At 37.4% G+C, this 14,534-nt stretch overlaps 1 protein-coding gene across 3 annotated transcripts in view; it reads left to right on the top strand.

The window, feature by feature from the left end:
* Positions 1-256: 256 nt before the first annotated feature.
* Positions 257-14,534, top strand: part of LOC124857302 (serine/threonine-protein kinase 4-like) — a 37,559-nt gene continuing 23,281 nt past the window's right edge. The window contains exons 1-9 of one of the 3 annotated variants that reach the window (XM_047348516.1): positions 257-663; positions 5,880-5,960; positions 7,020-7,148; positions 7,266-7,380; positions 8,191-8,355; positions 9,418-9,585; positions 9,733-9,870; positions 10,267-10,398; positions 10,499-10,700. In XM_047348516.1, coding sequence (XP_047204472.1) covers positions 620-663; positions 5,880-5,960; positions 7,020-7,148; positions 7,266-7,380; positions 8,191-8,355; positions 9,418-9,585; positions 9,733-9,870; positions 10,267-10,398; positions 10,499-10,700 — 1,174 coding nt within the window. In that variant the 5' untranslated portion in view covers positions 257-619. Of the gene's footprint in view, positions 664-5,879; positions 5,961-6,740; positions 6,872-7,019; positions 7,149-7,265; positions 7,381-8,190; positions 8,356-9,417; positions 9,586-9,732; positions 9,871-10,266; positions 10,399-10,498; positions 10,701-14,534 lie in introns of those variants that run through there. The other 2 variants (XM_047348518.1, XM_047348517.1) reach the window with 2 other exon arrangements.

Raw genomic sequence — 14,534 nt, 5'->3', positions numbered from 1 at the left:
TCTCTATGTAGTCTTTTCACAAGTAAACATGAGCAATGTTCTATCTAAATTAGAGGTCTAATATTTGATGCTGTAAATTTTTATGCTATTGTGGACTTTGTGTAATTTTTTAACACTGGCTTTTATTTATTTATATATATATATATATATATATATATATATATATATACTTTTATTTTTTTTGTTCGTGATGCCCCCTGCTGTTGAAACTAAGTACTGCGTTCTTTGTTTGCGCCGCCTTCGCCTTCCTGCCCACTCCTCTCAGCACTTCCTGGTTTCTCAGGTGGATGTTCGAGCGGCTGCCAAACGCTCTGTCAAACAAGTCTAAAGTTGTCCCGATTCAGGGGAAGGATGTGCCTAGCGGCGAGGATACCATAGCCTAACAAAACGTATTTACCGTGTGAATCCGGGTTGACAGAATGATTCGTACGACGTGTTTTTACGGCAACCTAGCGGGAGAATCGTCAGTCGGGACGCCGCTGTGAAACGGCGCGTTAGCTGCCGCTGCTAGCAGACGGCGACCTGCTACTGTTAGCATCTACTTGACGTTGACCAGCCCCGGTTCAAGTTTGATTCCAGACCTGAACCAGGAGAACCCGAGTGAACTGGAGGGAACAACATGGAGAACAAGGATAAAGTGCAGATGAGGAATAACCCTCGCAGGTAAAACTAATAATGAAAACAGTTTGGACATGTGGTACATCAATGATTTTAATCTTTCTAAACGTTAGCCTGGCGTTACACTCAAGTTTAGTGATGGGTCAAATAATTGCCAAATACGCATCTGGAACAACAAAGCGTATAGTGAGTACGTTATTAAATGACGTAGACTACAACTAGGTGGAAAACTGAAATACAACAGCAAATGTTAATATTTTAAGTCATTGGTGCATTTACAAGTGCTCAATTGTTCTTTTTATATGTGATTAAACGTGTTTTACACCACCATTCATTTTAATATCAGAAGTCGCCTTATTTAAATAAAATGACTTTGTTTTCGGGTGGAAGCTGCAGGTTTTATGAAAACTTGTGCATTTGATCTTTTTCTCCTAACCTGGTTAAAGTTAATCACATACTGCTGTGGAATATAAGTTCATTTTAGACAGTTAGCTAATTGGTTTTATGTTAGGTAGTAGACGGAAAAAAAACGAAACGAACCAAGAATTATACATTTATTCTTATGTCACAGAAGAGAGCTGCAGCATTTTCTTCAGACCCATTTCAAACATTCGTCTGTTTGATCTGCCTTAAGAAGCTTGTGTTGATCTTTGTTTTAAATCTCAGAGCTTGTTGCTATGGAGGCCTCCTAATCTAATTCAAATCTTTAACTCCTTTTAGATCTTTTCCTAGCTTGTATAATCCACAGTGGTTTAAGAACAGCATTTAATGTGCTCTGTAATTAGAAACTTGTAACTTGGCGTGAATGAGATAACTGATGCATGCTGGGAGTAAGACCACCCCATAACTGGTTTTGTGGCAGGGATATAGGGCCAGCAGGTGTAATATGGTGATATTTTTTTGTCATTTGTTATGAATCCCTGTTGAGACTAAATTATTTGTCATACTTTTTAAAATGCTGGCTCTTGTATTTACTCACATATTATTGTTTCTTCCTGCTTCCAATGTTTTACAAACCAGGCCATCAATTAGGCAATTCCACTGCTTGAAAACCAGTGCTCCTTTTTTAGGTGACTCCTCGCTCCAACACACCTGAATCAAAAGATTGAATTTGTCTCCTGAGCATTTGTCCCAGGCTACGAATAAGCCTCCAAACCAGCCATTCATTTCATTTAGGTATGGTAAAGCAGATAAACATCTAAAACAATGAAGGACACCGGCCCTGGAGGACTGCAATCGCCCATTCTGGCTCTAGGCTTCCTGCACTCTTAATTCATACTATCTATACATCAATCAGAGTTGTACAAAACTTCATCTATTGCTAATTCTATATTACTAATGTAAAAGAAATCTGTCCACTACCTTCATCATAATGATTTTATACTTCAGATATTATTGATATGCTGTTAAAATAATTTTTGTTTTCATGTAGTCTAATTTTCAGTTGTTTTGGAGCAGGACTCAATGGTTATCAGCTGGAGTACATCTCTGCTACCAGCTTGGGAGCTTTGCCACTTCTGGAAGATTCAAATGTTTTTAGCTGCTACAGCTGAACCTTTTTTTGTGGGCATATTGAATCAGGTATCTAATAAAGGCATGTTTAAATAATTGGTCACAGAGTCCCTGAAGAAGCTCCACCTAGGATACCAGTTTATTGTCAGTAGTCTGTGACTTTGGATTTGTGTCATGTGACTGGCTAGCTGTTCTCAGATTATTGCCCTAAAGTAATATCAAACAGAGAGTAAACACGGTGGCATTAGCCTAGCACTTCAGTATACTGTTGTGCATTAAAACAAAGTAATCCTGAGCTCACTGAAGACTATAGCTGTATGTGGCGATTCAGATGTATCTTAAGACAAGCACGTTTCAGGACATAATAGTTGCTTTCTTCAAACAATTCACCCCACGATGGAGTATTATATTGAGGCTGACATCTAGAAATTCTAATTGATCGAAAATATCTGATAAAAGAGACGTATGCTTGTTGGATGTCATTAGAGAGTAAGTGTAGTTTCAGGAAAAAGTAGTGTTTTGTAAAGCTGTTCAGAGCTACTGAGTTTTCAATAGAGCTGCACACTACATTGAATAGTAATCATTATTCTAATATCAATGTTTGTAATATCACAAACACAAAGGGTAGCTTGGATCTAATATCTGGTTGGATATCATGTTTTTAATGCCACTCATTTATGTCTATGCCACTGATTGGCCTGTTGGATGCTTTCAACCGCCCTTGATGAACGTTATTTCTATTTTTAATAATGGCTGAAAGGCTCACAGGAAATGGCGATGAAATTGCAGTGAATTAAAAGAAAGAAAAGATTTAGGAGAATGTTTTCCTGACATTGTGCCGCCCTAGTTTTCAAGCAGACATGGCATTATTTTCTTAGGGGTTTTAACCATAATAAAGTTTCAGACTGGGACTAATCAACTAATGCTTTCTGTTAAATTACTGAGGCTCAAAACGTTCTGTTCAGTTTTTAGAATCTTTTATTTGTAGTCGACCCAGTTCCAGTTGAGGTTTCTTTTTTTTTGCCTTCTGACCTACTGTCTTTGACTAAATACTATTGCTGTTAGTGTGAAAGGTTCCCAGCCAACTTATTAACATGATCAGAAGATTAACAGCCGAGCCAGTGGGTGAATGCACCTGTTGATCTTCTGATTTTACTGCCTGATTCTGCATGGGGTTTTGGTTTTGCTGACCTCTATGATGCCTTTGCCACTCTTGCATGATCACATAACGGTTTGTTAAACTTCTAACTGAAAGCTACCAACAAAAAGACAACTCTGGCCCCTAGCTTTGGGCTCACCAGGACTTCAAATGTCTCGTTCATTGAGTGGTTCAGATTTGCATGAAGCTGGGTTTGCCTCCTGTGGTTCAGAGCAGAAGTTCACAGCCTGAGCCTCCTCTGCTTGATCTCCTCCCATCTTCATTTATAAAAGCATGCAGCCTTATCAGAAGGTGACAAAATGAAGACACATTCAGTTTTGAACGATTTCCAACTCAAGTAACAACCTAATGTTAGCATTCAGAAACTGACTTGATGTTGACAGCAGTAGACTGACAGGGTTTCGGAGTCTCTTTTTTTTTTTTTCCACTCAGCATTTATTAACAGGGTTTTAACCAAGGCTATGACTCGGGACAAAATGTTGCAGAGTTGTCCCTTTCTGTTATCAACGTATGAGTTTTGTTGTCTCACTAAAGTTGTTAAGTTTGTTTAGAATAGGAACCAGTTTTTAGCTCAGTTTGCTGAGTGTCTTTGGCAGTAGGAACTGAGGAGTTCCTATTCTGTTCACTTATCAGGATGATGCCAGTAAAAAAAAAAAAATCGCAACTCTGTTATCATGTCTTCTCAGTCATCATCTGTTTCCTCATTCAGTCAATGCAAGAGTGCTGTTTAAATATATATCTATTTAATTGAAGCAACATGTTTTTTTTTTTTTTTAGCATGGCGTAACATACGTTAGCTTGAAGTTTGTAAAGTTTTTCAAGAATTATGGGTCAGTTTTATGAGTGTAAACAATTTAAAAGAATGAATTTATGTGAACACCACATTTGCACTGGTTGCATATATGTGAAAAACTAAATGTGAAATGTAGACATTTAAAAAAAAAAAAAACCTTCCCATACTAGGTTTTAAGTTTGCTCCGATGTTTTCAGGTCAATTGTTTTGTTTTTTTGTTGAATGACTACAGTGTCATTATGCTGAGATAAAACTACAAGGCCCACAATGCAGGGCCATGTTAGAAGGAATTTATCATCAGACATTAAGCCCACGGCTCCTTTGTCATGGTAAATGAGGCGACTGTGGCTCAGTGGGAAGAGTAGTCGTTTGCAATCTGAATGTTGTGGGTTCAGTTTGAGCCTTCTCCTGCCTCATGTTGAGGTGCCCCTGAGCAAGGCACTTAACCTCACACCAGAATGTTTCTCTTACTTGAGAGAGTGACACCATGAACCAGGTGTGTCTGAAGTTACATGGTATTTTAAGTGCCACAGCTATGGTTTTAGGAGAAAAAGAGGCATAACTGGAAAACGTGGCAATTTAAAAAGTTTTAAATATAGTAATATTAACATTTAGTGTCCCCCATTTCTTTTTGGCAGGAGTTTAAAAGCAGATTGGGATTTTCTTGTGGTCTCCTGTGACAAATTAACATTTCAAGGCTCTTCTTTCTGTGTTGCTGTTGGCTTAAAGTTGACAGACAGAGCAGCTTGGCGTCAGGCTGGAATGGGCTACATAAAGTATGAATTGTAGTACAAAAGTTTCAAAGAAAAGCCACATACTTGCTGAGCAGTGATATCTCTTTAATAAGAGACCTTTGGTGTCATATTATATTTTTTTTTAAATGACTTATTTAACTGTTATGGGTAACAAAAAAAAACACTCTTCTAAAACATAAATTGAAGTTTTGATTAACATAATTTATTTTGTCAAATATATTTTTGTAGAATTCAACCAGAAGAAGAATCTGTTTCATTAATAAGCCTATCAGACTTAAAAAAAAAAAAGTAACTAAGATATAGTCACAGTTTCATGCTCACATGAAGGTAAAACATATAAGCATAATCTATTAAAAATATGCCCAACACAACAGACTGCTGAGGCTGGTGGGATGGTTTTAGTTCAGTAGGTGGTCCAATCCACCCACACCAACATCCCTGGAGCCCCGACTCAGCAGTCTGCCACTGATTTTAATTAGATATTTCCTCCTGCCTCCCTGCTCCATCTTAAAATGAACTCGTCAGGGTCTACATCTTGGAAGTGTTTAGATCTATTTGTGTCTCTTAGCTGAAGATATTTTTGTCTCAGATAAAGAGGTTTTAAGAATTTGATGTTTCCAAGAAGTGATCATTCAAAAGAACAACTGAACCTTTATTTAACTGCCTTTTGTTACACTTACAAGGACGTTTTGGTTACATAAGTATTATTTTAAAAATGTGGGGTTTTATGTAAAATCTTGAAAATTTAAAAAAGAAATCATCAGAACAAACAGTCTGTATATTTTTGATCAAAACGATGTCTGGCAACGTGCACTGTTGCTTTAAAATAATTTTCATGTTTTTCTTTATTGTAGTTTCCATTATGTCTTTGGGTTCAATTCATGACGTCTAAATTTTAGGGTTAGGATCAATTTAAGAACATCTTATTGAGAAATTACTGAAAGGATTCCCCAGTTGCAGCCCTATTTTGAGGGTTTGACTCTGTAAACTCTCCTTTTCCAGCAACACCTCTTCATCAGCATCTATCTCTTATTGATTACAGACAGTTGAAGAAGCTGAGTGAGGACAGTCTCACCAAGCAACCAGAGGAAGTCCTTGATGTCCTAGAGAAGCTGGGTGAAGGGTAAGTCACATAGTAAGATGATAACTGATTACGCAGCCCTGATAAACGATACCGTCTGGATGTCTAAATCTGCGTGCATTTAAAGGGGATCTAAGGGTTGGTGGTAATCTGCTTTTGTGTCCCATTTTCTTTCATACTCTGTCTGCTAGTCATGCCATCCTGCTGTTAGCGTTTCTGCTTCATTTATGACTCCCTCCTCTGCCAGAAAGCTCCTCCCTTCTGTTGTGCCTGTCAGTCTAAACAGCGCCTCTTCATATCCTGTTTCTCAACGCTCTTCCTGTTTTCGCAGCTGATTGACGCCGTGCATCCGTGTCACAACTGATGCCAGTCGTGTCATCAGGGAGTAGCAGATTTAAATAAACTTCCATCTAATTCAGTCTTTTTTATTTGGTCTCCTCATATCTTCTCATAAATCAGTCATTAGCATAATTTCTGTTAAAGTGACTTGGGCTTTTGTCAAGCCACCAGTTGAGATAGTGACAAAATAGGACAATAAATACAGACTCATACTTGAAGCCATGTGGAAAATTATCCAGTTCAGTTTGGTCCTTGAAAGAGACTGATGTTGATAGCTGATAGCTGTTTGCTCCTCCTGCTTAACAGGAAAAGCACAGCAAACCTCAACAGCAGAACACACTCAAACGTAAAAATATTTGTATCGACAGATGGGCTGGATCATGATCTGCATTTTTTAAATGTCTTTAACTGCTTTATGTGTTATAACAACCTTTTCAGAACCAAATTCTGAATTTTTGTCAAAATGTGTTTGAAACTAAATGAAAATTTAGTCAGACTGAAGAGTACTTCAATCAGATGGGACAAGCACAAGCAGGATTACCAACTCCAGGGATAAATGATCTGTGCGAAGTTTAAATAAATTTACTAGAAATCAGAACCAGATGTAAAATAAAGTAAATCATCAAATTGTCTCATCTATAGACTAATGTTGGTGATGGATTTTAAGTTATGTTGACGTTTACTGACTGATACTCTGGGTTTACTTGTCCATCTGGTTATTGATGGGTTTTAACAGATAAAACATCATTTGTCTGTCTGCAGGTCCTATGGTTGTGTATTTAAGGCTAATCACAAAGAAACAGGGGAGATTGTAGCCATCAAACAAGTTCCTGTGGAGTCTGATCTTCAGGAGATCATCAAAGAAATCTCCATCATGCAGCAATGTAACAGGTACGACTAGAACTGGTTGCTGAATTAATAACACCATCACATGTGGGGCGTAGAGCTACTTAATGTGGCGTCCCTTACAAATAAGAACATGTCTGACAGCCACATCTCTGTGTTCAGTCCTCATGTAGTGCGGTACTACGGCAGCTACTTCAAAAACAGTGACCTGTGGATTGTCATGGAATATTGTGGTGGCGGATCAGTATCTGATATCATCCGAATACGTAACAAGACGGTAATGTAACACTCAAACACACACACACACAGACACCTATCTGTTTGTGCAACGAGAAGTGGGCAGCTATCAGAAAGTAAAGGACGGATGCTTTACACTACTAGGATTTTAACTTATTATAGAAGTAATATTTTTGTTATATCAGAAATTTGATCCAATATAAAATATATAATTCATAATCTTTAAAAATCCCAATGGCATGTTTCCACTTAAACATGTCCAAAATGGACATCAGTTTTTCAAAATAAGACTCTTCCATTGTACTCATTTTATTGTATTTAACCCTTTTTAAGATAGAAAATACAGTTACCAAATAATTCCAGATTGAGACATTTTAAATAACACTTTCGTCACCCTGAGATGAGTGGCTCTGTCAAAGGAACAAGTAGCCATCATGATGATCCAGAAGGGTCTAAAGCTGGATCCTCTTGAAGCTGAAAGCAACAAAACCATTTCTGCTGTGAAAAGTTTGGTTCGTGAATAGTTTGGCAGTCTGGGATGCAAAGAAAAGATTTCTGTTTACACATGCCTCGTTAGAATACCACACTGTGGTCAATCTGAGGGTTGAATTTTAAAGGTTTTTGATTTGCATATATAGAGAAATGTTCAAAAAAAACTTCAGAACATTACATATTAACTTTGTGTGACTATTCTTGCCAACTAAAACTATTCACTGATTGTGCATTTGAAAATGTAATTTATGACACCTGCGACATGGGATAATACGAATTTGTTGTGGATGGCTGCTGGATTACATCCCTACATCTCTCTTAATCACTCTTTCTATGTGTGTGTGTTTATGCTTTATAGCTTACAGAGGATGAGATTGCAACTGTCCTCCAATCAACTTTGAAGGGTCTGGAGTATCTTCACTTTATGAGGAAGATCCACAGAGACATCAAGGCAGGCAACATCCTGCTAAACGCAGAAGGTCAAGCCAAACTGGCTGACTTTGGAGTTGCTGGACAGCTTACAGTAAGCAGAAGGCCCAAATTAATCACATTAATCATATATTTAGTGTTAGTTTAACAAAACAACCGTCAGAAAATTCGAAAAACAAAAGTTAGTTGTTAAAATTCAAAAACTTGTAGCCGACGGATTTTTTATTTTTTTATATACTACGGACTACAGAGCGCACCTGATTAAAAGCCGCATGCTCTAATTTTAGAAGGAAAACCTATTTTGTACTAGTACAGGCCGCACCGGATGTTAAGCCGCGGGTGTCCCACGTTGTAATATGATTTACACAGAAAGATATTACTCGTGAGGATTTTTGAACTTTTAATTTAATCCGTACGGTAATATAAACAGATGAATACTGCAAATGCTTTTTTTCGAACAGTGCCTGTAACACGGCTACCTTTAAATATATGCACGTTATCAGTAACACACAAATTACGTTGCTAATGCTTTTTTACTGAACAGCGCACGAACAACATTCCAGTTTCTCCTAACTGATTTACACTGCAGCCTACCAGGTCAAAAGTCATTGATCGCCTTCTTCATCTACTTCCTGTGCACTGAAACCATCAAAGTCCTGTTCTTCAGGGTCCGGATTGAACACCCTCAGGATCTCGTCACTCACTTCAGCCTCTTCGTTGACGCTCTCACTTGAGCGCACCCGGTCCCCTTAATCACGCAGCAGTCCAGCCTTTCGAAACTCGTTGGTGATTTTCCATGTTGATGAGGGTGAAGATAAATGTCTGATTTACAATACCGTTAATTGAATTGTGAAAGTGCTCTTGATTTATCGCACAAGTTCATTGGACCTCTTTGAACTACTCATCAATTTGAGTGGTCTACTGTTACCAGGCAAAATGTTTTTGGCGGCATGAAAAAAAAGATGCGTTACCCGCACCGTTGTATAGGACGCAGTGTTCAAAGTGTGTGAAAAAAGTAGCGGCTTATAATCTGGAATTTACGGTAATACACATGACCTTTTATATTGTAAATCTTGTTCGGATGTAATTGAACTTCTTTAAAGAATGTGTTATTTTAATTTTACAGTAAATCCTGTTGTCTTTTTGTCCTTCATAGGACACCATGGCAAAGCGAAACACAGTCATCGGCACACCATTCTGGATGGCTCCAGAGGTCATACAGGAGATTGGGTACAACTGTGTGGCTGACATCTGGTCATTGGGAATCACAGCTATAGAGATGGGTGAGGGCAAACCGCCCTATGCTGACATACACCCAATGAGGGTGAGGTTTGGTTGGGTTTTCTACATGTGAAGGAGGAAAATGTTTAAACCTGCTGTACTAACTGGAACATGGAGCCATTGTTAATATTTTTTATTTGTTAATATAAGGCTTTCAATAGATTGTACCTAATAGATTTTGTTCTTGCAGGCGATCTTCATGATTCCAACCAACCCTCCACCAACATTTCGGAACACAGATCAGTGGTCTCCAGATTTTCTTGACTTTGTCAAAAAGTGTTTGGTGAAAAACCCTGAAAACAGGGCAACAGCCACACAGCTGTTACAGGTAAAGTTACCCACCAGTAGTAATGGTGGTAGCATTTTAGGACCAGTATAAGTTACCCAGACAGAGTTATTACGTCACAACAGTAAAAATATTTATTTCTCGTAGCTGTCTTGTTCTTTTATTTCAGCTAAGTCATTGCAAATAAAATGTTTAACTACTTTACATACAGTAAGTTTACATATATTTTTATTTAGCTTCTGGGAGTATTATTTTGTGACGTGTCTAATCATGTATGCATGTTTTTGTTGAACATCTTTAGGATATTGAAGCTTTGAAAATAATGACTTGTGCTATGTACAATAACACAAATCTCATTCGGTTTTATTCCTTAGGAGAACAAACATCTTTGGATAAATTTTAGAATTTCAGAATGAATTGTTTCTTTCTTCCCTACAGCATCCATTTATCAAATCAGCCAAGCCCAATTCCATCCTAAGAGCCTTGATCCAAGACGCCATGGAGATCAAACTAAAGATACAAGAGGAGGCAGAGCAGAGAGAACAGGATGCTGAAGATGATAACAATTCGGTACAAACCTTGGAAGAACTGGAGGGCTGTTATGTCATGATTGTTTTTTTTAAATGCATTAAACTGAGCTCTGCCTGACTCAGTGCTTTGTGTGTTTCAGGATGAAGATGAGGTTGACCAGGGGACGATGGTTCGGGCCGTAACGGGTGATTCTGGGACCATTCGGGCTGCTGGCTCATTAGCAAGTTCACTTAGCGGTACGATGATTGAACACGGAGACACAGGAACCATGCAGTCACAGCTTGGCACCATGGTCATCAACTCTGAGGATGAGGATGAGGAAGAGGCTGGTACTATGAAAAGTAAGTTCCACAAAGCAAATTGCACTTGCATACATACAATTTATTTGGTTTTAGGGTCTATAAAACTGAGTTAGCAGCTTTGGGAAATAATTTAAATTGTATCTTAATTTTATCAGTAAACCTTATGTGGAAAGAGGTTTTTTTTTTTTTTTCTTTAATCAGCACATTGTCATACATATATACATACTGTTAATATGTCTATCTATTGAGCCGCATTGCTTATTAATAAGACTTTAGTAAACAAACTAAATTTTTTGACCGAATGAAGTTTTCAATATTTTTTATGTTATTTAATAACTGTCTTACTTTAGGATAAGCAAAAGGTTCATGCAGTAGAACTGACTTAATTTTTCCACCAGGGGGCGCATGGTTTCAATAACCTAAATAAACATGTAGACGAAAAGATGGCTGATTGCTTGTGTTTGTAGATACTAATCTTCTTACACAGGTAATTGGCTATTATAGACATTTGCAAAAGCAGTCGAATTAGTTTAAACGTTATGTTTTATTCACACAGAAATATTTCTCAGAATGACAATGATCCTGAATAGTTCTGATCCCACACTTCAGTACTAGAGCTTTTGTGCTTTTTAATGTATTTTATTGGTGTTTCTTTTTCATCTTGCCAACAAAAAAAAAAATGTTTCCTCAGAAGCCTAAACCGTATTTTGTTTCATATCACGCATTTTGGATATTCATCCTGCAAGCTAGGAAATTATTACTGTTCCATTTAGGTTTAGTGAAAGTTTTAGTCAAACACAAGAATATGTATGTCCAGCCTGTAAATTAATTTCTTTTCATTCATTCATCCATTGCTGTTTTTTTTACTAACATGAAGTCTTGAGAGATTGACCTGTGGTTGAATCAGCTGTTAGGTTAAATATTTTACTGCCTGGATTGACGTTTATTTGGGCAGCATCAATTTGGAGTCTGAAGAGTGGGAGTCGGTAGCATTAGATCTCTTGGGTGCTTTTGGCAGGGAGTCTTTATGAGAGTTGCATTTTGTTTGTGTGTGCTGGGAGTCTGTGGGTGGACTTTTATTTGTTTTTTATGGCCATAAAATGAACCCTAAAGAGAGCATTGCATATGTGAATGTGTGTAAGTTTGATTAAGTGTGACTTGAGCGATGCACAATGCTGTGTCTGAAAAACAAGGGATTGTAAAACTTCATGATGTAATGCCAGAACTCCTACACTGATGTCTAATGAAGCTTCTTTATAAGCCGAGAAGCTTTGTAGCACTTAGCTTCTAAGGTATGTTGTAAAATGTCTGTGTAGTGAGTCATGAACAGTCAAAACCCAACATCCTAAAAGATTAGTAATGCCAGCTTTGACATTAGGATACTTGTATATTGCCATTCACTATTAGCCATAGATCCAGATACAATGCCTGTAAACTGGTCACTCCACTTTCTGATGGTTATGGTTAGTATAATTTTGGGTTCATTAAACTGATGGCAGCAGCATCATAATTAGTAAAAGGGGGATTATAGGTATAGGTCCAGAAATGGCTTAGAAAAGATTTCCAACATGCTGGACATCTAATTGTTTTCAGTTGAATCCATCATTAAGAAATGGGGGAGGGCACCAATACACCAACACACCTACACTCAGTGGCTCAGATGATAAACTGCACATTAGTCACAACTATATTGGAGAGTGGCAAAAAAAAAAAAAAAAAAAAAGGTTTATATGAAATTGCCTAGTTTGGAATTCCCCCAAAAAGTCACCGGAGACTCCAGGAAGAAAGTTCTTTAGTCTTATGAGATTAGCATTGAGCTTTTTGGTCACCAGGCTACAAGCTGTTTATGAATGTCAGAAACACACATCTCCACCACTAAGCATAGTGGTGATAGCATCATGCTCTGGGGATTCTTACCAGCTCTCCCTGGACGGCTTGTAATGGTAGAGGAGAACATGAATGCAGAAAAATACTGTCAAATCCTGGAAGATAATCATTTTCACTCTGTCGGAGAACTACAACTGGGGTTTAGATTTTAGCTGCCCTGCTCACATGTGCAAACCTGCTTGAGACAAAGCCACACTACTTGCTGTATTTACCACTAAAGGGAAACCAGAAGAAAGTGAATATCCTTGCAGTCATGTTCAGTTATTACTTTTTATACTTTTTAATTATTTGACATTATTATGTCAAAATCTGTTTTTGATGTCAGAGATTTTCTTGTACAATCTTCATTAAAATAAATACTGTGTGCATAAATGATCTAAATTGTAAAATTGTACATGATACACGCTACTGATGTCATTACATTAAACACAAGCACGCATTTAATAAGGATTACCTCATCGTAGTTGCATGGACAACGATAAATCTTGATCTCGCACTCATTTAATCCACACACATTTCTCCAATCTGATTTATTTGTTTAAGCATTGTGTTAGCATGGATCTCCTCTTGCTTCCCTTTAAACTTCATTAACACAGGAACATTTAGAAATCATAATTACGTTATAACCCTACATGCTTCTGTGTTTGTGTGTATTTCTCTGACTTTGAACGTCCACAATCAAGGATGTTTCATTGTCTTTTGTCTGAAGTGTGTGTGTGTGTGTGTGTGTGTGTGTGTGTGTGTGTGTGTGTGTGTGTGTGTGTGTGTGTGTGTGTGTGTGTGTGTGTGTCTTTGCCCATTCACCAAGCTAATGAGTCTGATTTTATGGTTCCGAGGCCCTGAGGATTTGGATAAGAGATTAGATCAGAGATCGATCCCCCCTAATAGAACTAAAAAAAAGCCTTTTAATTTCCATGGATTTGCTATTTACCCTCACTCACCATGATTCATAAAAAGCGTTTTCCCTCAGCATCTTCTTCTTCCTTTTACTGTAAACCAGATTAACTCAAAATATATTTCTAAAATCTAGAGTTCTTTTTCAAACTCAAACACTATTTTAATCTTTTCATTATGAAGAATAATTGTCATGCAAACCCCAGACGTGCAATTCAAGTGCAATATGCAAAGCTGACAGTAGTTATCTAACTGGAAATTAAATATGGTAAATTTGGTTTAAACAGCAGATGTGTCATCTCTTTATGTGTCATAAAAGTTGTTTCTAATTTTTCCTTAGATTTAACAGGGAGTTCTGGTCAGTTATTTAGCATCAATAAAAACACGATACTGAAAAATGAAACGGTTTTAGTTCAAATCTGATTGTTTAAATATTTGTGGCATCAGTATTTGTCCAAATAACTGGTTTATTTCTTGATAACTAAGAAAGCAACAAACAGATGCATTTTTCAAACATTTCTCCCTGTAGATAGATTCCTGTGCCATCCAAACAACATTGCAGTAAAGTTGTGTAGTTCATACCAAAGGCTGCTGCTTTAGTTTATGGTTCAACGCTTTGCTTCTGCATTTTGGTTTAAATTGAACGAAATGAAGACAATCAGATGAAGTTATAATTACCATCATTATAAGAATTTGTAATTGATAAAACAGGTTTTAAAAAAATACATTTAGGTCATAAATGGTTAGTTAGGCTTCCTAACCACAGGACTACGGGTTTAAATTTCAGATTCTTAAATATGTATAAAACAGCCACTATAATTGTTCTACAAGTTCTTGTGCAGAAGCTGGGAAGCACAAACTCCACAGTTAACTCGGTGCTTGCTGAAAATAACGCTGGCTTTGCTCCATGCGGGGCGTCCTCATTAAAGAGACTGTAAAGTATTTTATGCTGCTCATCTCCTACAACTCTTCGTCTATGAAAGGTTAATGGGGTTGATTAAAGCGGTAGGAGTGGATGGCAGCACTCTAAAGTTTTCTCCTGTTTTATCTTTAACTTGTGTTTTTAAACTGTACAAACTCAGTTTTTGAAAC

This window comes from Girardinichthys multiradiatus, chromosome 20, assembly GCF_021462225.1.
Source record: "Girardinichthys multiradiatus isolate DD_20200921_A chromosome 20, DD_fGirMul_XY1, whole genome shotgun sequence".
In the NCBI taxonomy this organism is placed as follows: domain Eukaryota; kingdom Metazoa; phylum Chordata; class Actinopteri; order Cyprinodontiformes; family Goodeidae; genus Girardinichthys; species Girardinichthys multiradiatus.
The sequence above is the reverse complement of the archived record's forward strand: the minus strand, read 5'-3'. Positions and strand labels throughout refer to the sequence as shown.